The 22,861-nt window shown below is 45.3% G+C and overlaps 1 protein-coding gene across 3 annotated transcripts in view; it reads right to left on the reverse strand.

Moving 5' to 3' along the window:
- LOC142576093 (uncharacterized) overlaps positions 1–20,851 on the reverse strand; it is a 40,973-nt gene extending 20,122 nt beyond the window's left edge. Inside the window, exons 1-3 of one of the 3 annotated variants that reach the window (XM_075686034.1) lie at positions 20,435–20,851; positions 12,712–12,839; positions 10,040–10,404 (exon numbers count right to left, since the gene is read on the reverse strand). In XM_075686034.1, the coding sequence (XP_075542149.1) occupies positions 10,040–10,298 (259 nt within the window). In that variant the 5' untranslated portion in view covers positions 10,299–10,404; positions 12,712–12,839; positions 20,435–20,851. Of the gene's footprint in view, positions 1–10,039; positions 10,405–12,711; positions 12,840–20,434 lie in introns of those variants that run through there. The other 2 variants (XM_075686035.1, XM_075686033.1) reach the window with 2 other exon arrangements.
- Positions 20,852–22,861: the final 2,010 nt, after the last annotated feature.

Raw genomic sequence — 22,861 nt, forward strand, 5'->3', positions numbered from 1 at the left:
CACTGGTTCTTCCATTTACCTTACTTTCTTTCATTTAACCGTTTAGTATCTGCCACTATGGGTGTGCTCGTTGTTGGCCAATCCTCCAGAATGGGTATGTCCCACTACGATTCTTGCATAAAACCTGAACATATAGATATCGTCTCACAGGTATATCTAAAGCACACCCATCTGCTGACAGAATGATGAATTATGTTTCACTAGTTCTTCCATTTACTTGATTTTCTTTGATTTAGCCGTTTAGTATCTGCGCCTATGGGTGTGCTCATTGTTGGCCAATCCTCCAGAATGGATTTGTCGCACTAGGATTCCTGCATAAAACCTCAACATATAATGCCATCTCACAGATATATCTATAGCACACCCGTGTGTTAATAGAATGATGAATTCTATTTCACTGGTTCTTCCATTTACTTTATTTTCTTTTGTTTAGCCATTCAGTATCTGCCACTCTGGGTGTGTTCGTTGTTGGGCAAACCTTCTTAATGGGTAGGCCCGAAATGTTGTCTAATGCATCTTACTTTTCTCTGCGTACAACAATCATCACCATTCTTTTCTGAACAGGCATCACACATCGCCTTCGTGCTTGTGACATCACTGCGTGTACGTTCCGCCCTGTGCGTCCACCTGATTTCGAGCCTGCATTTCGGCACAGCAACTGTATACGATGTAGTGCATAAGATTTAAAAAATGAACAAGATTAAAGTAGTGACCTTTCTAGTGGAATAACATTAACATTCCATGAGATTACACGTTGCATGGGATGACAGTAAACAAAATTGTACACATCACCGTTAGTTGTGAAGCATATAATCAACCGTTATACTAAAATTTCATTGCACATACACTCCAACACGTGCATTATATCTGCATTTCTTGTATCTCTCTTTCTTTTTTGTACTAATAGCATGTGCATTATGAAACGACAGTTTTACCACATACACCAACACTATAAAGAGTGATTTTCTTTAGCTGCATCAAACCCTTAAAATTTGAGCAACTAGCACAGTTCTAATCCTTGATCTAAAATACTCTATGACACGTTCATTACTCCTACGGGAAATGAAAATCCTAAGTGCATAATTAGCCGAACTACTCAATCTATCTCTCTAAGTAAGTATATTACGGCACATATTGCAATCTACCAATTGAGCTAGTGATTATGCAAGTCATATCTACTTTGAATCAATTCTTAGAATGAAAAATGTTTAATGATAAATCATGATTCATAGGGCTAGGAAACCCACCACGAGAAAAGAACTGTATGCAATGAAATAAAATTTATCTGCCACATAAACGAAACGCACAGCTGGAACACTGAACAGAAATGTCCAGAAACGTTGCAAGGAAATACAGCACAAGAAAAACCATGCATTGGACGCACTGAAGCAGATATTTAAGCGCTACAAACTGGTTTTTCGCCTTATTTCTCCCCAAACGTTCTTTTTCCACTGCGGCGCGGTGTTAAAGTGACATTAAAGGCTAGCATTACACAAGTTTAGACTTTTGAAGTATTTTGTTATGCTGAATAGGACCGGAGAGTGCACTAAGCGAGTTGTGTTGAGCTACAGGGGAAATTAAGTCGGCAACATAAAATTGAAGAAGTCGGCTACGGAGAAGTTATGAAGCCGGCAATAGAAGCAGCTAAGTGCAGAACAGGAAGTGAAGGGAACAAAATATGACCAGATCTTGCATTGAGCGAGTGGCGTTGCGCTGCAGGGAAATTATGAAGTGCGCAACTGAAAATTGAAGAAGTCGGCTACAGAGAAGTTATGAAGTCACCAACAGAAGCAGCTGAGTGCAGAGAAGGAACTCAAGAAAAAAATATATGACCAGATCTTGAATTTAGTCAGTTGCGTTGAGCTACAGGGAAATGACAAAGTCGGCAACAAAAAAGTGAAGTCGCCTACACGAAGTGAGGAATAAGTCGGCAACAGAAGCTGCTGCGGGAGGAATGTGGAGCTACAATACGCCAATAAGAAGTTGAATGAAGACATTTAAATAAACACCAAAGAAAGATTACCTCACCACTGATTTCCATGTATGCGTGGGATGCGCTGATTATTGTGATCTTTAAATGCTTAAGCATTTCTATGCCCACCCAACGACGAAGCCTGTCCTCACGTATGACGGATCACTACAAAGAAAATAATCTATAAAACAGTGTTTCTATGAAGGGTTTGTTGAAATGTTTAGTGATGACGGAATAAAAGCCATCTCTAGAACCACATGCAGAGCCGACTTGGTCCATTGTAGACATCAGGAAAATTACGAGTTTGCGAAAATTTAATGCCGAGTGCGCCACATCTCCGTTGCGTTCCCGCCGTCGCGGGATGTGCTTTCCGTTGGGGCGTTGCTTCACCCAAGCTTCACCGTGCAAAATGTCACCGATCTATGAGGGCTCATGCACTTCATGTCGCGCAACACAGACAGATAAGCAGTCAATGACTTGATAAGGATGATAAGGAGTGTGGAGAGGTTATATGGGCCTCATCACGGTTGATATAGTGGCTCGACGCGGATGGATAAGCTGCTAAAGAGCGATAAGGGCTTATACTGGTCGAATCAATTCTGATAATGTTAATAAACACTGATAAGGGTTGACAAGGGTCAGATTAAGTCCGATAAGGTTGGTAAGGTCCGTATCACATCCGATAAGGTTGATAAGCAAAAAGATAGAAACTTGGGCGAGTTAGTAGGTCTGCTTCTAGTCTTCCTGTCTGCTTCTAGTCTCTGTTAGAGACGTTTATAATTACTAGTAAGGGTTGATAAGGAGCGGGTCGATTGCGTTAAGTTTGACACCGACCGATAAAGGTTGATAAAAGCTGGATCAAGTCCGATAAAGTTGAGAATAACCGGTAAGGGTTGATAAGAGTCAGATCTAGTCCAATGAGGTTGATAACGACTGACAAGGCTTGATAGCTTTATGCTTGTGCTACGCTTCCCTTCCCTTCCAAAGGAAGGGAAACGTAGCAGGGGGCGGCAGAAAGTTAGCTGGGCGGATGAGATTAAGATGTTTGCAGGGACGATATGGCCACAATTAGTACATGACCGGGGTAGTTGGAGTAGTATGGGAGAGGCCTTCGCCCTGCAGTGGGCGTAACCAGACTGATGATGATGATGCTTGTCGGATCAAGTTTCCTAACATTGATAATGACACCGGGCTACATGGAGGTGAGCAAGTGGTACAATGCTTACGCATACTTAGACAGCTCCCTGAAAAGTTTCTGCGTGAATTTTTTTATGCCTCATCACTAATGTGTCAATGTATTGTATGTCAAGAATTTTAATGTTTTCACGTGTTCGGGCCCCTGTTGCACAGCAGAAGTTCTCGGAGCTTGCTACGTTGAGTATTTTTCTAATGCAACGATGTCCGTCGTTAACGCGAGTAGATGCCGCCAACAATAAATGCATAATTACGTCACGGCCAGCACGTGCCTAAACTACGAACGACATCACTTCCGCCCCTTTGCTTCTACGTCTTTTCGGGCTTGAAAGCTCTTCCTACAGTATCAAGGGTCCTTTTGCTATCATAAAAGCGTTAATTAAGTGCCAGCGAAAACTCCACCAAGGTTTTTTTAATATGCACCATAGCGTTAATTAAGCTAATTAATTAAACGGTGCAGATGTTTATCCAGTACACCTCGAAACTGCTCTGCTTACCAGCGTAGTCAGAAAAATATTACGTGGTGCCGAACAAGCTTGAATCAAAATTTAAAGAGACCTTTTCACGTCCCTTCCACTAATGAGCATTGATGGCGCTTGCGTGGTTATACCATGTCAAACTTGCCAGCTCTGCTTCTGCTTTGGCACACGCATGGCACCACACGACTGCTCATCACTTCCCTGTGTCTCGACCGTTGTGTAAGATATGTAATATGCAATTTACACCGTGGTCGCAACTCTCTTGAGAAACGCTACGCAAGTCCTGCAATGAACGCCGTATGAGAAGTTCACCACCGTTGCAGCTGCTCCGGCACCCTTGCGTGGATGGGGCTATTATCAGGGCGTCGTTCCCTCTTATGGAACGCTTCGCCAGTCATTTTGCTTTTCTAACACGCACTTTGACGTCCTTATATATCGGTCCGGGACACTTGCGAGGCTTTCCTTCAAGATAAGTACCCCGAGGGAAATGGGTTGAAATGGTGGCGCTTCAAGTCGGTTTAGCCTGGCAGTATAATAGCAGAAATATGTCAGCCCCCTTTCTGGGACAAGAAAAATATTTCAAGGGGACCACTAGAGCTAACAAAACAACGCGAAACAACAGCACGACGATGACACTGACGGATGACAATAATAGCGATGTAACAATGGCAGTCGACAACGGCACGACGGCGTCGACGATGGCTCGGTGATAACAACAACGTCGTGGAATCGCGGGACTGAATCCTAACTTAGAACAAATGGTGGTATTTTTAAAACGAATATAGCTGTCTTTGCTGCTTTCGCTTGTTTTCGTGGTCAGTCGGTCTGTCGGTCGTTTCATCTGTTCATTCCTTCGCTCGCGCTATTCGCTTACATTGAAAGTAATTGTCGAGCAGGTCTGCACAATTCTTTATAGCGGATTCATTCATTCATTCATTCATACTGTTAGAGCTGAATAGGACCGTTACAGGGCGGTCAGGCAAAAATTTGTTTAAAAATTTTAGTGATGCTTCTTCGGGGTTGTTGCGAAGTTCAGCTCAAAATATACAAGAATGACATACGTATACTAGTGCAGTGCAAAATGCATCGTATACAAAAACAAGGGGAAAGCATGGGCAGCATCAGGAGACTATGGAAAGATTAAATATAAAATAAAATCTATATGTAGTCACAATGTTATGCACAGAAAAGAAGTGTTATATTTTCTTATATGAGGTAAGCGAAGAAAATATCCGATTGTTGACTTAGGTAACATATTCCATTCTTTGATAACCGAGGGAAGTAATTGAACCTAAAACAGTCATTACGTAAGGCGAGGGGTAGTATATACATGCTGTGGCGATGTCTGCAACGGGGAGTGCTTAACGCCTGCTTCACCTCCGCCACGGGTCGGCCCGGTACTGCATTATCTTCGGGATCGGCTCACGTATGAGGAGGATTTAACGCCTGCTTCACCTCCACCACGGGTCGGCTCGGTATTGCACTATTTTCGGGATCGGCACACATTTGAAAAATTATTGCACTACGCTTCGTTTCTTCCTGGAGATGATCCGCCAGATCACAGCCATATACAGATTCGCTGCAATATGCAGATTACATCGCACATCAGATGCAAACAATACCCCGAAGTATTTGTTTTTCTGTACACATTTCAGCCTAGTGTCGTCAATCCCTAGTCATAATCCAGTCGTTTATTTCTTCTATTTATAGACATAAATACTGTTTCTTGCTGGGCTTAAATCATTCGCCAATCTTCGCGCCATTCCGAATTTTGCGAAGGTTGTTGTATAAGTTAACTTTACCATGTTGAGTCTCAATAGTGCTATAAACAACAAACAACCTAATCGGGACGCTCACATAATATAGTAGATAGTTCATAAATAATAAAAATAAGATAGGGCCCAGTACACTCCCATAAGGAAGTCCAGATTTTACAGCAACCAATCTAGACTTCTCTTGTTTTATTTGAACAAACTGCTGCCGCGAAGTAGGACTCAAACCACGTTGAGAGCAAACTCTTTTGAAACGTTTTATCAATTTTAAATATTAATTTTGCATGAGACACTTCGTCGAATGCTTTTGCGAAATCCACAAATACGACGTCAGTATGACTACACGAATTTATTGCATTGTAAAGATCATGGACAAATTCAGTTGCTTGAGTGGACGTTGATAAGCCTTGGCAGATTCCATGCTGATGTGAAAACAATATATCATGCCTATCGAGATAGACGAACAGATGTTTGGAAATAATATGTTCGAGTAACTTTGAGCATGTGCTGATGAGCGAGATAGCTAGGACGGTAATTGGACACATCAGAAGGAGAAGGAGCACGCTTCCATGCGGTTGGAAATTATCCATTACGTAGGGACGACTGGAATATTTTGGTAAGAAAACGGGATCGCTATTCTTTCTATCTGTACAGAAATTCGTTAGATATACCATCATAACCAGGACTTCTATTATGTTTAAATTAAGTAAGAGATTAGGAATGCCTTCCTCGGCAATTTTCTACATTTCCAATTGGCTGTCAAGATGATGAAGCGGGAAAATCAGGCAAAATACCACTCTCATTCATGAAAGCAGAAGCAAAAAGGGTAATAAAATTATCAACAGGTTGTTGAGTAAATTCCTCAGATATTTGGTACGAACATGCCGGAGTGTTTATATAGCACCAAAACTTCATTCAAACTTCAAAGGGTCTTCATTCAATAATTTCTTCAATGTCACATCGTAAAGTTTCTCTTTGGATTTCTTGATCAATAGTTTTAGTTCTTGTCGCATTGATGTAATACAGATTTACGTACATGACATTCTTCCTATATGTTTTCAGAAGTACAGTTTCTCGAACAAAATTTTTGTTTTCGTTTTCTTTTTGTATGAATAACTTCTCTGGCTTTCAAAGATTGGTTTTACGAGTGCGTTTCTGGTAATATCGCTAGGCGCGTTACTACCATATTATGATCAGACATGCCCTCTACATCACAACCACTCCGAAACTGTCGCAGCCTAGGTGACATAAAGACCAAATCAAGGACAGATGACCATTGAACCATCCCGGTGTCATATACAAGGTACCATGCGCAGACTGCAGCTGCAGCTACATCGGTGAAACCGGCAAATTCACGAGAAGATTAAAAGAGCACCAAAGGGACGTCTCCAACAAGAAAAAAGTATCGAACGCCCTTGCCGAACACGCCGATAATCGCAGTCACCGCATCGATTGGGAAAACGCTGCTATAATAGCTAAGGAAAAGAATTCGATGACGCGACTCCTGTTAGAATCTTTATTTATTCAAACTACTGACAACAGCATCAACAGGACTGATGGAAATCTTCCTGCTAACTACACCCGTTCCCTACGTCACATTTTGGCATAAAAACGACTTGTGGCTCTTGCCCGCTCTTAGTGTGATCAAGGAACCCGTATGGGTCCCGAAACGTCTCTGTGTGTTCTTTCACCTTGACTTGGTCAGTGGCCGTAATTTCTTCATCAGATGACCACTGAGTAACCATTCAAGTGGAATCATTACCGGTTGGCGTTACCCTGTAAAAGAATGCAAGTTCCAATAGTTTCTCAGCGCTTGCTACTTGGTCCGTTCCAGAAGACTGGGATAGTCAGTTAATTCCCGGTAGGTTGAAGTCTCCTAATGATACGACATTGTCAGTTAGGCGAAACTATGAGCCCATAAAATCTATTAGCTTAGTTGTTGTATTTAAGGAAGAATTTGGGGCTTTGTACATCCCCTGTTGCGGGTCGAGGTGGCGTTAGGGCAAGGACTCTACCAAGCCTATCGACGAATACATGCAGTAGTAGGAATGAAGGAAAAAGAATTTATTTGACATTAGTTACACGGCTCCAGATACGAAAGCCCACTCCATGCAGGAGCATGTTAAACGTCCGAGTTCGCATCAGGACACGTCGGCCCACTCACAAAAAGTCTGCGCTCTTAATATCGTTGTCTTCCCTAGGCGACTCCACTAAGGAATCTGATGACTCTATCGCGGCCAATCGCAATAGTCGAATCAGTTGCAATCTCTGCCCATGATATCGCATCGTTCCGCAGCACCCCCACCTCTGATGGTATGGAATAGGGGACAGGATAGCAATCTGGCAATCCAAGGTCGAAGCCGTTCCCATGGTAGCATTCGACATGGTAGCATTAGCCCTCTTTCCTCATAAGTTCACGCTGTCAGGTAGTGGCAGGGGCATTTTGTGGACCCATCAAGAGTCGGTGTCAACGCTGCGATGACTTCTCGATAGGCGCTGATGGATGGGTGGGGTTGCCTTGTAGCAAACGTTTAATTAATGCCATTGGCCGTGTTGAGATTGAAACCCCCCCCCCCTCTTCTTTGCGGATCATTTCTAACAATTACGTAGCCTGGAGACGTTATTTCCGAATCCGTTACATCCCTATGTAACCAGTCTCTGTTGCAGTGCTAGGCAGAATAGAAGATTCATGTATCTTAGATACTATCTCAGATACTTTTTGGGTATCTTGTATCTGTGTCATGATACGTCTGGCAAGACATTTATCAGTATCTGTAGTTCAGATACATGAAGAATGTATTGCATATCTTAAGATACAAGATATTGGGGCTATCGTAACATCACCGTGAGAAAATATAAACTCTGGCTGAACACCGCTTCTCAAGCTGATACTTCTTCCGCTAAGCTACCTGAATAAAACTAAAATCCACGACATTCTTTTATTTTCCCGTCAAAGCCCTCCAGCGAGGGCAAGCGATGAGGTCAGGATGAGATAAATAGAATATGAAAAGTCATTGCAGCGTTATGTGCTCTCTGTATACATCACGTGTCACAAGATTGACGTTATCGGCGTTGTTGCTGCTGTACATCTGTCCGGTGATCTGGTAACGGTAATACGTTTATGGACAGGGTAAAACTCCACAATGGTATTCGCGCCAGCATGCAGAGGTTTCTTATTGACGTTCTCGTAATTAAATGGCGACTCTCTAGCTGGTCGGCAATCAGAGCAGCAACTTCCATCAATTATAAAAGCGGCAAGCAAAAACCGCTGACAACGCAGCATATAAGGCGCTTTCATGTTAACTAGCTTAAGCGACCTTAATAAATTGTTTCGGAAGGAAAAGACTATATTTCCGGCAAGTAAGACAAAACTTGGAGCACGCTTAAGCTTCGCCTTTAAGAGTGAAACGCGATAGCGTTCAAAGATCGCTGACTGCTTCGCACGATTACCGGCAACTGCAGCTTATGTAACCGTAATGTTTACAAGGAAACGCTGGCGGCGAGCCCAATGCATGAAGGCGAGCTTTCTGGTCGAAACGCGACTTCTTGCGTGGACCGATCCTGGAGGTAGTGCGAAGCCGCCCCCAAAAATTGCACAATTTTCAGATTTCTGTTATTGTTTCGCACTAATAATATTTAAGTCTAACAAGATTTAACATAAAGGCATGTACTGTCGGTGCTTTGTTTCTTGACATTTGTTTGTGGTCTGTCATTCTCAAAATTCCGAGCAATAACTTTGAGAAGAATGTAAGTCAAGGTATGAGCAATTTTAGTGATAGAATTGTGTGGCAGTGCAACCCATATACCACATGCCATATAGCAAGACGTGGCACATACACATACCTAAATAAATACGTAAATTTTCGCTCACGGGCAAGACCGCCGACGTATACGCCGGATATTCTGCGACATGTGGCCCTTAACGCTATCTCGTTAACAATTTTAGATACTAACCTACACCTCATTCCTGTAAAACAAGGTTGGTCGGAGTTAAGAAATTTCCAAGCAAACATTTTTCTGCATACGCGTTTGCTGCTACCTTACATAGATTTATAACGAGAAATTTGCGAATGTATCAAAGTGTACTAAGATACAAATGGAAATCATCGTATCGGATAGAATAATTTTGTTAATATCTTGCATCTGCATCTCAAATACGTGTTGCCCGAGCACCTTGTATCGTATCATGATACAATTGCAATCTATCTTTGCCCGGACCTGCTCTGTTGCGCTCATTATATCTGGTTCATTTTCTAGGATCACTGCTTCAAACACATCAACCTAACTCAATATGCTTCTAGCATTTACATTAACAATCTTAAAACATACTGTTGGTCGCCTCTTGCGTCAAGCGAAGCCGGTGTGGCCTGAACCAGTTTTCCTGAACCATTGATTGAGAGCTTCCTTCTAGACCTAAAGGAGGTTATTTATTTGCATTTTGTCTAAAATAAGCATAGCTTTCAGAAGCTGAACTTATTTTCAGAAGCTAAACCATGCTTGCATCTTCTGAAAAGAAAGCATGGTGTTCACAAACATGACTATAATGCATTTGTGACAGACGGCACAACATCTGCGTGGAGTGTACCCTTAGCAGCTATAGTCTTCGCAAAGAGATGACTTACCGATCAGCCAGGCGATGCTGGTGCTGACGCTGAGCACCCAGCTGCTTTGTTCGCGTGTGGCGCCGAACTTGTGTATCAGGGCCACGTAGACGACTCCCGTGGATCGACGGATGAGGGTAGTCCAGAACAGGTTCCACCCGCAGGCGACAGCCACCAGCCATGATCGCGGACCGTCTGGGCCCGACGGCGGTGGCCGCCCCTTCCGCTGGAGCTGCCGTGGAGACTGTCGCAGGTGCTGACACTCCTTGCTTCCCTCCATGTTTATGTAGCTAGCCCGCGTGCAGGTCTCGCAGGCAGGAAACAGTTTCTAGACGTCTTCTCGTTCTGCCGGTAGTCATGCGGGCAGAGAGTTTTTGGGCTGCCCTCTGCGATAGTCGGACATGCAGGAGAAGCCAGTAAATTCGATGCCACCAAATGAAATTTGCTTGCTGGCGCTGTAACGGCCACAGAAACGCGCGTCATCTTTATTGGGCACCTGTCTCAAGGGAAGCTCGTCTTCCGAACGAATCAAAACTGAACACGTCGTTGACTGCGCGCTCTCGCGGCTGGCGGTCGTTGCCGGCGCCGCCCGGAGTGCATATGGCCGTTTCATTGCGAAGTATACAGGCCTAAAGCACGTGTTTTTGGAGTGTTACAAAGTTGCTGCATGCATTGAAGTCAATACTTGCAATAACCTTCTTATAGTTAGCACGTAAATAAGGTCTAAGAGAAATTTACTTGACATTTCAGTCTTCACGATTCACTTACGATAAGTGAATCAGAACACGCAGAAGCGATTGGGAAATCTATGTTACGTCTGGTAGGTACCAGACAGATTAAAGGAACTACAATGTTCTGGTGTGACCAGTGATTCTGTATCAAACGAGCGATTTATGTCAATATTCAAGCAGCTAAAATGGGGATGTTGGCTTGGATACGTAAAAGAATTGTATATTAGGAGAAACACAACGGCGTGAAAGCACAGGATACAGTAAAAGGACAAAGACGCACAGCGATGAGTGCGTGTCCCCTTACACTGTCCCGTGTTTTCGCGCTCCTATATTTCCGTTTCCATAAACGTTGTATATCCAATGTTCAAAAGAACTACAACCGAGGACCTTTCAGATCAGAAGACGTATAAAAAGGATTGAGGAGAGGAGAGGAAACTTGTTCGTTCACGTAACGTGTGTGTAGTCGTAAAAAAATAAACACTCACAACTAACCCTAACGGTAAAAGGAAGCGAGGTTGGTTTAGAATGATGTTCATGGCAATATACGAAGGAACACTTGGAACGCGAACGCTCGGAAAGAATTGTTTTTGCAAAGCGGAGCGCAGAAGCGTTGCGTGAGAAAGGAGACCTGGCAAGGAAAGACGCTCACTTGAAACTAAGTGTATTTTCGGAGGCAAACCACCAGGAACGTTATTTCGCATGCGCTGCAATCTAGAATTATGAAAAAAAAAGTTTACAATTTTTAAATAAGAAATTGCCTAACAACGGGGCACGTATGCCCCGTAGTTCCACGCAAGACGGGCTTTGAGGCGACGATGGCTACGAGATGGCGCCAAAGTATAGCGCGCGTCGCCTGTATGGCAACAAAGGGTTGCGTGAGCGGAGGTCTGTCTGGTGCTGTGAATCGCGCCTAAACGTCGCCCACGCGCTGCCTCTCACGGTCTCCCGATTAGCGAGGAAGTCGCGCAATACCTAACTCTGTTTGCAACGCGTCGCTCGGACAGACTGTCCGCACCAGCTAATATATTGCGAAATGAAAACACGTATAAAGCGGTGCTCAAATTTCTCATTATGGATTATCGTAGTCGTCGGTGAAATTTTTATCCCCTTACCCCTTCCACCAATTCAGGGTAGCAAGCTAGAACTACCTCTGGTTAACCTCTCTGCCTTTCTATGCAACCTTTCTCTCTCTTCTAGAATTCCTTCCATAGTGCCATAGAGCTTTCGTAGGGTCGCCTACTGAAGACAATAATTTGAACACTTGTTCAACTAGAGGAAGGAATGCGGGTACTAACACACAATAAAGATCGATGTAAGCGAAACTTATGGGGCTCTTTGTTTTGACTGACGGTAATTAGCGGTGATGTTCACGGCGGATGTTTAATTTCTTGTGTGTGCAGTGCAATACAATAAGGCTGAACGTTACCACGCGCACCACTGCTCTTTTCCTGCGTAGCATACAGTACACAAAGCGAGACGTGATTGGTTGAGTCGTTGCTGTGCGCCACTGTTCATAGCCTCCGAGAAGGTTAGCAATGTCATTTCCTCACACGGTACATAGCATCGTGCCAGATGTGTTAAACTTTAATTAATGTATAAGGTAGTACGTGCCGATACTCTAATTGATTTAAGGCACGCCGTAGCACCAGACTCCGGATTAATTTCGACCCCCTGAGGTTCTTTAATGGATACATAAACTTAAGTACAGCAACCTTTTCGTCCTTCACACCAGTCGAGATGCGGCTACCGCTGTCGACATCGAAACCATGAACTCGAGCAACGCCGTAGCAGAAAAGCTACCGCGGTGGATACAGAAGTTTCGATTTCACGTGTAGTCGTTTCCGTAGTGTCGCCGAGACACTACGGTGCTTTACTGGGGCTTTGCGTCTACAACGCGCTGCGTCAGTTGCTTGCTTGAGAAATTTCCATGGTGTTTATTTTACAGAAATTGCAGGAACTTACCGTACCATAACTTGAACTTAAATTTATCCAGTTCGTCCGCAACCGCCGTCGTGTCTCGTAGTAGCGCTTCCTCGCCTTCTCACGTCGCCTTCACCCTCTTACGTCTGCCCTCTCTTCGTGCATGGGAACTGCGAGTGAAGAGTGGCAAGGGCTGTCATTCACTAGCTTCGTGACTGCGTTGGTTGTACTCGTTCTCTGCCTCCTCGCTACGATTTTATCTACCTTCCCTCGCGATGGTTGCAAATTAGCATTTTAATGCTTACCCAGTGAGAAAACCGTGCATCACGTGAGACAAAAATGTGTGCCGACGCCGGAGATAGTGCAATACCGGTCCGACCCGCGGCGAAGGGGAAGCAGGCCTCAAGCACCCAGGCAAGTGAAGCGAAAAGTGCGTACATTCTTTGGAATCACGCATGCAATATAGAGTCCGCAGCAGCGAGCGCTGTTGTGGTCGCGCCGCTGGCACGAGTTGTTGGGAACTCGGCGCTGACGCCCGTTGTTGCACCTGGGTCGCAAGCCCCAAGGGTAGCGTTGGCCTGGCGGCCTGGGGTACAACTGGAAGCATCCGAAGGTCCCGGCAAAGCATGAGTCGACTGGTAACAACAAAACAACTTGTTTATTCTAATATCGCAAAGAGTTGGCGGTCATGTCGACCGAAGTAGAGAGACGGGAGTGCACTTTACTCAACAGAAGAAATCGGAGCCCTCCTTTGGCGTCCGGGGGCAGCTGTTTTTATACTCTCGCAGTTGAGGGCAAGAAGGAACCCCTCTATAGACGAGCACGTGACTGTACAATGGGATAAGGTGACGCATACTGTCGTGTCGCCGCCGGTCGGGCACAATGGGGAGGAGAAGGTGGCTCACACTGTCGTGTCGCCGCCGGTCGGGCACAATGGGGAGGAGAAGGTGACTCCTACTGTCGTGTCGCCGCCGGTCGGGCACAATGGGGAGGAGAAGGTGGCTCACACTGTCGTGTCGCCGCCGGTCGGGCACAATATGCACATACACTCACACACGCACATGAAGACACGTGGCATCGGAACATGCCTGGACGCGCTTGGCGGGGAGGCGTAGCGGCGACGCCGAACGGGCCAAAATGTCTGCCGCTTTGTTGCAGTCGCGCCGGCTAAACCGCGCGTCGTAGGCGAAACGTAACAGCGCCTTTACCTTCGTGCTGCCTGTCGCTTCCACGCGAAGGAAGCTGCGAGAACACAGAGCTTACAAATTCCTCAGCACTCGCCGCACCCTGCCGCCCTTTCGCGGATTGCTTTCAACATGTTGGCCCGCGCGTCTCCCTTCAACGCGAAACGGCGAGAACACAGATCGCGAAGCTAACAGCGATCGGCACTCTCTATCCACATCGCAGATCGCGTTCAAGATGTGCTCCGCGCGGCGCATAATGGTTCGACGCGTATGGATGATGCGCTAAACAGCGATGCCAGCTCACAATGATCGGAACGTCATCAGCACACCTGGCGCCGCCACCTGCAGTAGTTTGCTTGCCCCGTCATTTCACCATGCGCAGCCTTCCGCAGCAGTTCAGAGTAGTAGCTTCAAATTTACATGCAAGAAGTTCATTTCGGCTTTATTTAAGTAAGAATGTAATTTTTTTTATTCTACCTTTATATTCGCGCAGAATTTCCGAGTGCGTAACAATAAAGAAAAAGCTGATTTCTCTCCTGATACGCTTGTGCAGTTCAGATGTGACGTATAACTTCCTTCTGTTTAATATTTGTTAATAGGCAGACATGAAAATCCGCTGCTATAGCAACTCTATGTTGTTATGCTTCAGCGTAAGCGTGCTTATTTCTCAAACTTCGTGTGGAATGTCTTTCCGCTTTCATGCAGCGGTCTGGAGTGACTAAAGCCCGTGTTCTCAAACCATCCTCGACTCGAAACTCTTCTTCCTCTCCCCCGAATGCAGTGCAATGCCGCCCTCCCACTGAAAAAACACGCAACGCTATTCAAGAATTGCCGTGCACTGTCAATGAAGCGCAGTGACCGCTACTGTCGGGTGGCGGCGCTGTCATCAACATTCTTAATTTGAGCTGAGGACCCAAGTGGAGGAACTACGCTCTTCAAATACGGGGTAAGTCTTTGATAGAGCCAACAGGGTAGTAGTTCATAGCGCAAAAGGCGAGCAATCAGCGTCCGATAAAATGCGGACAATAAACGCGATCTTAAGACTGCCTTGCTCGCTTATTCTTGTAGCACCCGCCGTGGTTGCTCAGTGGCTATGGTGTTGGGCTGCTGAGCACGAGGTCGCGGGATCGAATACCGGCCACGGCGGCCGCGTTTCGATGTGGGCGAAATGCGAAAGCACCCGTGTGCTTAGATTTAGGTATACGTTGAAGAACCCCAGGTGGTCAAAATTTCCGGAGCCCTCCACTACGTGGTGCCTCATAATCAGAAAGTGGTTTTGGCATGTAAAACCCCAAAATTTTATTTTATTCTTGTAGCACGTGCGTCAGGCTGCTTGCCTACAACGATCCTTCCATGAGTCGTCCAAAAGAGACTCATATGGTTCTAAGTCTTTGCTTTGGTTTTCTCTAGCCACAGCGGTCGTCCGTTAACTGCTGCCAGGTTGTCGGAAAACCGGATTCCAGAGGATTTTGCTGCTCGCTCTCCATTCTCTTCAAAGAAATTTGACCGCAGAACTCGGCGGCACAATATGAAATTAACCACTGGTAATTTTTCTTTCTTAGGAGGGCGAAAAGTAAGTGATTCGGTGTTGTTCTCCAATAACTCTGGAAGGGCTAGTATCTGTGCAATCTTATTTCCTTTCTTTCTGAGGTCTCCACCTTCGTGAGGCCCAAGGCCATGAATTTCTATATATTCAGGCGGCGGCTACTGTTCCGTGTCATTTGCTTCTTGTTTCAGCTGGCAAATCGTCTTTTTTTTTTTGACGACTTTTCAACGGCTTCTAAGCGGCTCTTTAAATCACTGACGCCTCTGTCCCTTTTCAGCCCCCTAAGCGGTCCTTAGTGTCCGGCGGGTGCCGTACAGATTACTAAATGTTGTGTGCAATTTCCTGACGGTGAACGAGCTTGTGTAACCTAGTTTTCAGTAGTGGTATAAAAGATAACTTCTTCCTAATGTACACAATCTGTGCCTGCAAATAGCGAGATTTACATGGATTACAATCCATATACTTCCAGGCTATCCTTGTCGCTTCTTCATCATATAAAACAATCTTTCAGAAACAGTACCGCGTTACCCGAGATGAAAGTTACATCGGCATCGAGCACAAGTCACAGCAACATCCTGAGTCTCTATAGGTTCTGAACCAGAAGATTAATTAACTCGTCGCATCATGAGAACTTATTACAAGACACAAGAAACAACAAACGCGCGACAATCAATGGCAATACGAGTGGCGCTGGTTGCAGAAACAAAAAAGAGGTAGCGAGTGCAAATACAGCTGCCACCAACCTTCACAGAGAAGCGAAGACTGTTTTTCATTCGTTCACGCAATGCGCCACCGCCATTGCATGCATGCTTTAGACCCCGAGTGAAGCTGCTGGTTGCACGTCGCTCATCCTTCACGTTGTGTCTACGATCCTTGGTTGACTCTTCCAATGACTTAGTAACTGCGCACCGGTGCTCGGGTCCGGAGGGCATTTCCTTGCCGCGGTCAATCAGCGGCAAATGGCGAACGTCCTTCTAATCAGTGAACGAGGTCCCGGGCTGGATTCCCTATAGCGACGGGGGGGGGGGGGGGCGCATTTCGATTGGAGTGAAGCGCAGGAAGGCTACAGCGTTCCTTTGACATTAAGTGCGCACTTAATTTTGCCATGCTCCACGACGGCGTCGGTTTTGCGGTCACATACGATTCGAGGCATGAATGTAGATAATTGTTCGAGGACAAGACTTGTCCCAAAGAGTGCAAGCTTTTCTTAGAGCGATTAGTGTTAACTGCGATTTCCAAACGCAGAGGTTGGAAGCCAGATGTTTCAGGCAACCATATTTCACTTGTTGGGGAAAATAGGATTATGCGTTTAAAAGACGAAACAATAGCAACGTGTACTGATTGAAAGAATAAAAAACGAGTTATTTTATCAGTTTAGTCAGCTGTAGTTTACGATAAATATAATAGCAACAGCAAGACTAAGTTATTTGAGTCATGTGTCAGAGCACGACGACAAAAAATTCCAACGTTGCTTCAGATAATAATAGTTCAAAATATTATTAAATCGAGAATATAAGATTTCAGATTAAACTAATGACAGTACTATATTTGTCATGGGAGCTGGGGAGGAGTACGGGATGTTGCAAATAGGAGAAAGCGTCGGGGTTAATGCCCTTGTAAGACAGTGGCCGTTCAGTGCGAAGCAGAGGCTCGCCTTCGCGCACATGCTTTTTGACCCCACCATTTTCTCCTCTCTACGTCTACCTATGCGACTCGCTGTGTATTTTTGCAAGAACAATATATATATATATATATATATATATATATATATATATATATATATATGTGTGTGTGTGTGTGTGTGTGTGTGTGTGTGTGTGTGTGTGTGTGTGTGTGTGTGTGTGTGTGTGTGTGTGTGTGTGTGTGTGTGTGTGTGTGTGTGTGTGTGTGTGTGTGTGTGTGTGTGCAGCGAAGGGCACTACAACGAAATTAACTGTACAACGAAGGCTTCCGTGTGTGCCGGCCGAATTCGTGCCTTTCATGTATATTGCGAACACATCTACAGCGAAGACCGCTATACAACAAATTTACCTGTATAACGAAAGAATTTAGGCGTCCTAGAGGGCTAATTTGTTGCCTGACAATGTATGCGCGTATAGCGCTGCCACCACTGCCATCAGCAGCCACCACTGAGCTGCGGTTAGTGCTAGAACATAGTGACGCACTTGATACGCTTGCCTATTACAGCGAGTATTTTAGACCTACAGCACAGCTCCAGAAATAGCTCAACTCACACGCCGCTTGTTGTGAAGCTTTCAGACAGACTCCAATAAAATAAGTGAATTTTATCAGCCAGACGTTTCGGAGCCTGTTCGGCTCCTTCTCCAGGGGGTATTCTTCGGAAGTGGCGCTGTGCAGCTTTTAAAGGGTCAAGTTGCACAGCCGCTAGTCCGAAGTCTGCACGTATCGACTTGAAGTTAAATATTTCGACAGAATTACCTGTCTGGAAATCCTAATCCATATCCCAACCAGACAGGTAATTCTGTCGAAATGTTTAGCTTCAAGTCCATACGTGCAGACTTCGGAATAGGGGCAGTGCAACTTGACCCTCTAAAAGCAGCACACCACCACCTTCGAAGAATACCTCCTGAATAAGGAGCCGAACAGGAACCGAAACGTCGTGCTAATAAAATTCACTTATTTGGTGGGAGTCAGTCTGAAAGTCCTAATCAATTTCTCAACCTGACAGGTAATTCTGTCGAAATGTTTAGCTTCAAGCCACTCCTTGTAGCACAGCAGCTGCTGCGACTGCTGACAAGTACGTCGAAGTTGATGACTACGTGAGTCGCTTAGAACTGACGATACAGACGATGTCGTCGCAGTTAACAAGGATTGGAAAATGGCGAACGTTGTCGATGGCAACAGTAGTAAACAACCTGATGACGAACAAAAATGCTTAACGACAACGGCGGCAATAGAGGCATCCGACGCTCTGGAGCCACGCGTTTCATCACTGTCGGGTTTCGACATGAAGGGTGGGTCAACCTCCATATCATAATTTCGGTCGCACACGCACATTCAACTTAAGGAAGTGTGCAGAATGAAATTATAACGACTTATTTCGCTAAGCACATCTTGAATTTATGCTAAATAAATGTCTTATTTTTTCTGGATGCGCTTATACCCTACACCATCGGAAGCAGTACGGCAGCCGATCCTTACAACGAAGTGACCTGTGTGTAACGAAACATTTTGAACGCACTGAGCGCTTCGTTATAAAGCCTTTTGGCTGTCGCTGGCTTCAAATGAGTACTTTCGCTGTAAAGATTCTCCCTTTCAGACATGCATTAAGCCCAGACATTAACTGTTACATCTAAGCACGCTTAGAAAGTGTGAGATGTGGGTAAACTTCCAGGGAATTCTTATTGCTGTTCCAAAGCTTGCAGGCGCAAGTTTCTTCTGCTTCTTGTTCCTTTTCATTTTAGGCGCAACGACCAGGGCTTATCTGCACCGTCTTATGCCCGATGTTCTAGTAAGTTTTCTTGTATATATACGGGTGCTGGTGCACAATACTGGAACTGCGCACTCTGCGCAGTTCCAGTATTTCAGTATCGGAGAGTTCCAGTATCCAGTTCCAGTATCGGAGAGTGCGCAGTTCCTGCGCACTCTTCGAGTTCGCGAGCGAGGACTCGATCGTCACGCAATGCCATATTTACAACGTCATATTTTGAAAAATTATAGACCGATCAGCTTACTGTCCGTTGCCTACAAAGTATTTACTTAAGTCGTCGGAAATAGAATCAGGAACACATTTGACTTCTGTCAACCAAAGCACCAGGCAGGATTTCGTAAAGGCTATTCAACAATAAACCATATTCACACTATCAATCAGGTGACAGAGAAATGTGCTGAAAATAACCAACCCTTACATATAGTTTTCAATGATTAAGAGAAAGCGTTTGATTCAGTCGAAACCTCAGCAGTCATGCAGCCATTACGGAATCAGGGTGTAGAGGAGCCGAATGTAAAAATACTGAAAGATATCTATAGCGGCTCCACCAGCCACCGTAGTCATCCATAAAGCAAGCAACAAAATACCAATAACGAAGGGCGTCAGGCAGGGAGATACGATATCTCCTATGACATTCACACCGTGTTTACAGGAGGTATTCAGAGATCTGGATTGGGAAGAACTGGGATAAGAGTTAATGGAGAATGCCTTAGTAACTTGCGATTCGCTGATGATATTGCCTTGCTTAGTAACTCAGGGGACCAAATGCAATGCATTCTCACTGACCTGGACAGGAAAAAACAGAAGGCTATGTGTAAAAATTAATCTGCAGAAGACTAAAGTAATGTTTAACAGTCTCGGAAGAGAACAGCAGTTTACGATCGGTAGCGAGGCACTGGAAGTGGTAAGGGAATACATCGACTTAGGGCAGATAGTTACCGCGGATCCGGATCATGACACTGAAATAATCAGAAGAATAAGAATGGGATGGGGTGCGTTTGGCAGGCATTCTCAGATCATGAACAGCAGGTTGCCATTATCCCTCAAGAAAAAAGTGTATAACAGCTGTGTCTTACCAGTACTCACCTACGGGGCAGAAACCTGGAGGCTTACGAAAAGGGTTCTCCTTAAATTGAGGACGACACAACGAGCTATGGAAAGAAGAATGATAGGTGTAACGTTAAGGGATAAGAAAAGAGCAGATTGGGTGAGGGAACAAACACGAGTTAATGATATCTTAGTTGAAATCAAGAAACAGATATGGGCATGGACACGGCATGTAATGAGGAGGGAAGATAACCGATGGTCATTAAAGGTTACGGACTGGATTCCAAGAGAAGGGAAGCGTAGCAGGGGGTGGCAGAAAGTTAGGTGGGCGGATGAGATTAAGAAGTTTGCAGGGAGTACATGGCCACAATTAGCACATGACCGGGGTAGTTGGAGTAGTTGGAGAAGTATAGGAGAGGTCTTTGGCCCGGCAGTGCCGGCAGTGGGCGTAGCAAGGATGATGATGATGGTTTTAGGACTCATTAGCTGTTCTACACAATGCTATATATCTTATAGCGACTGGTTGATGACACTCACCAGGAAAATCCACAGCAAGTAGTTCTTGCTTGAAGAACAAATCGGACTCTCGTGCACTACACGCGAGATCTTTCTTCGCACGATCGGTTCGCCGATGAATGCCACGCATCCCCAAATCACTGCCGCTTGCGACACGCCCCCGGGGTTGAGGTAGCTGCCTTGCTTCAGCAAGCGTGGCGTCCTGACACCTTCACTCTCGGATGTCAACTTTCTACAAGTCGGGAAAGCGCGTGAACCGCGAACCGAAAAAGAAGAAAAAAAAAGATAACAAAGGGAGAGCGGGGTTCCCATGACCCGCCATGCCACCACAGAACACCTATAATACTTAATTAAGCTCGCGCTCTCCCGCGTCAGTAGTCTCGCGGCGCCAACTTATAGGTACCTTCCTTGTATTCGTTTGAGCACTGCGCGTATGCTTGTTCTTTTTGTTTTCTTTTCTGTGCGCTGCTTGTTCATTCAGGATCATACCTATGGCAATCTCCCAAGTTTTTTTGTTGTTTTTTCCTCTCCGTCGTAAGTCTGGTCAATTAAGCGTACGCACGGCGTCGAACTTGGGGCGGCCGTGATCTCATGTTTGTAATCGTTTGATTCAGGAAAGCGCTCGAATTACGCACGAAGAAACGAAAACAGCAGACGACTCTTCGCGGCTCATGCCTCCTTTCCCCTCATTTCAGGTTTCTGTCACGCATTCTTTCGAGACTTAATTTCACTTCCTTCATTGCTTAACCACTTCGTGTTGTCCCTTCTTTAAAGTCACGTGTTCGGTTTGCGGCAACTTCCCAGAATCATGAATTACCAACTGGCCTCAACCTACACTCTGCTATGGTATTTTGCAGGCCTTGATGAGTACTCCCGGAGGTAATCGCTTTTTTTTTTTTTTTTGCTGCAGTCGCCAGCGCTGCGCAATACCCAGAGAGCGAGCGAGAGAGAGAGAGGAGGTATTTGTGTGTGTGTATGTGTGTAAGAACGAACACGTGACACCGCATGAAGTTGTGCTAGTGTTTGTTTGGCCAAGGTGCATGTGGATATCTTTCGCGGCTAAAGGGCATGCCAACTGTCACGTGACAGCAAGGCTAGCAGTCCGCCAAGTATTTTATCGTGAAACAGGCTTTAGCGTCTTTACGCTTACCTGTTGTACTTCATTTTACATAGAGATGTAAAATTTCCAGGAAAGTTGAAGCCATGTAAAGAAAATAACAAGAAAAAAAATTTTTTTGCAGTTTTGGAGACAGTCCAAAAGATTCACAACTTTTCTTAGTATACAGAAGTAAAATAGCAGCAGATGAGAATGCATGCAAAGACATGCTTTTTTAAAGCTTTCGCGAGATGTGGAGATTCTATAAGAAATAACCCACATTTTTATTCCCTAGGACATTCCTGGTAGAGCTTCCGCAATTCTCGCCTACCGACCACGAAAGCTGAACACCTTTATTCTGTTAGAAAGCGGAGGCTGGAGTACACGTGGTCTTAGGACAAAGGAACGCCAACACAGAAGTGCAAACAATCAAAAAGGCATTTATTGACTTTTCAAACACTAAGGCCTGCTAGCCAAATCACAACAGCATGCCGATGGGCACGCGACAAATTGAACAAGCCCGACTCACCGCGACCCGATAGCGAGCGAATATGTTCGCCCGCATGCTGGGCACCAACGCCTAATCGTTCGAGTGTACGGTCACGCGATCGGTGGCGTGTTCGAACGATCGTGTTCGTCCATTCCGGTGTCCGGCTCCTAGGCTTTTCCGAGATGGCACCGCGAAGCGAGTCGGCGCACGCGCGAAGCGTTCGCACCGCTCGCCAACGACAAGCTTAACAGGAAGAGCCCACTGCCTGTCGCTAAAATCAAGGGGCTTTACCTGTCGCGCTCTTCTAACGCCGCCTTTAGGTGGCGTTAGCAGCGCAACACTCGCGCCATCTCTCGTAACAAGCTGCAACCACACTGAGCGCCGATAGCTACGAGGAGAAGCCAGATTCCAGGAGACGCTAAAGGCTTGCGAGGAAGACAACATCAGGGGACGCGTGAGAGTCGATTATCCTTGCACTGCACACCTCAGGAACATAAGTTTTGAGATTTAGGATGGAGTTTATTCGCCACGAGGAAAATTACATACCACGTGACGGTAAAAAAAAAAACATCCCAAACATGTGGGTGGTTTTAGACGTATATACGAAACGGTGGGAAAGAAGCAGTAAAAACATGTAGATTCTTGGCGGCGACCCGCTTGAAACCTGTTAGAGATGGTAAAATATTTTTCTCGCAAGTGGCTTTATTATTTATGCTCAAAAAGAAACAAAGAAAAGGGGGGGGGGCGAGAAATTAAAGAAATCGAGGCTAGGCATTTTCTCTCTAAATTTTTTTCACAACCTCGGTGCCGTTATTGTAAGCGGGATGTCTCTAATTTAATCTTTCTTCTCTCATATTTTCTC

This window comes from Dermacentor variabilis, chromosome 3 (assembly GCF_050947875.1).
Source record: "Dermacentor variabilis isolate Ectoservices chromosome 3, ASM5094787v1, whole genome shotgun sequence".
NCBI classification, from domain to species: Eukaryota; Metazoa; Arthropoda; class Arachnida; order Ixodida; family Ixodidae; genus Dermacentor; species Dermacentor variabilis.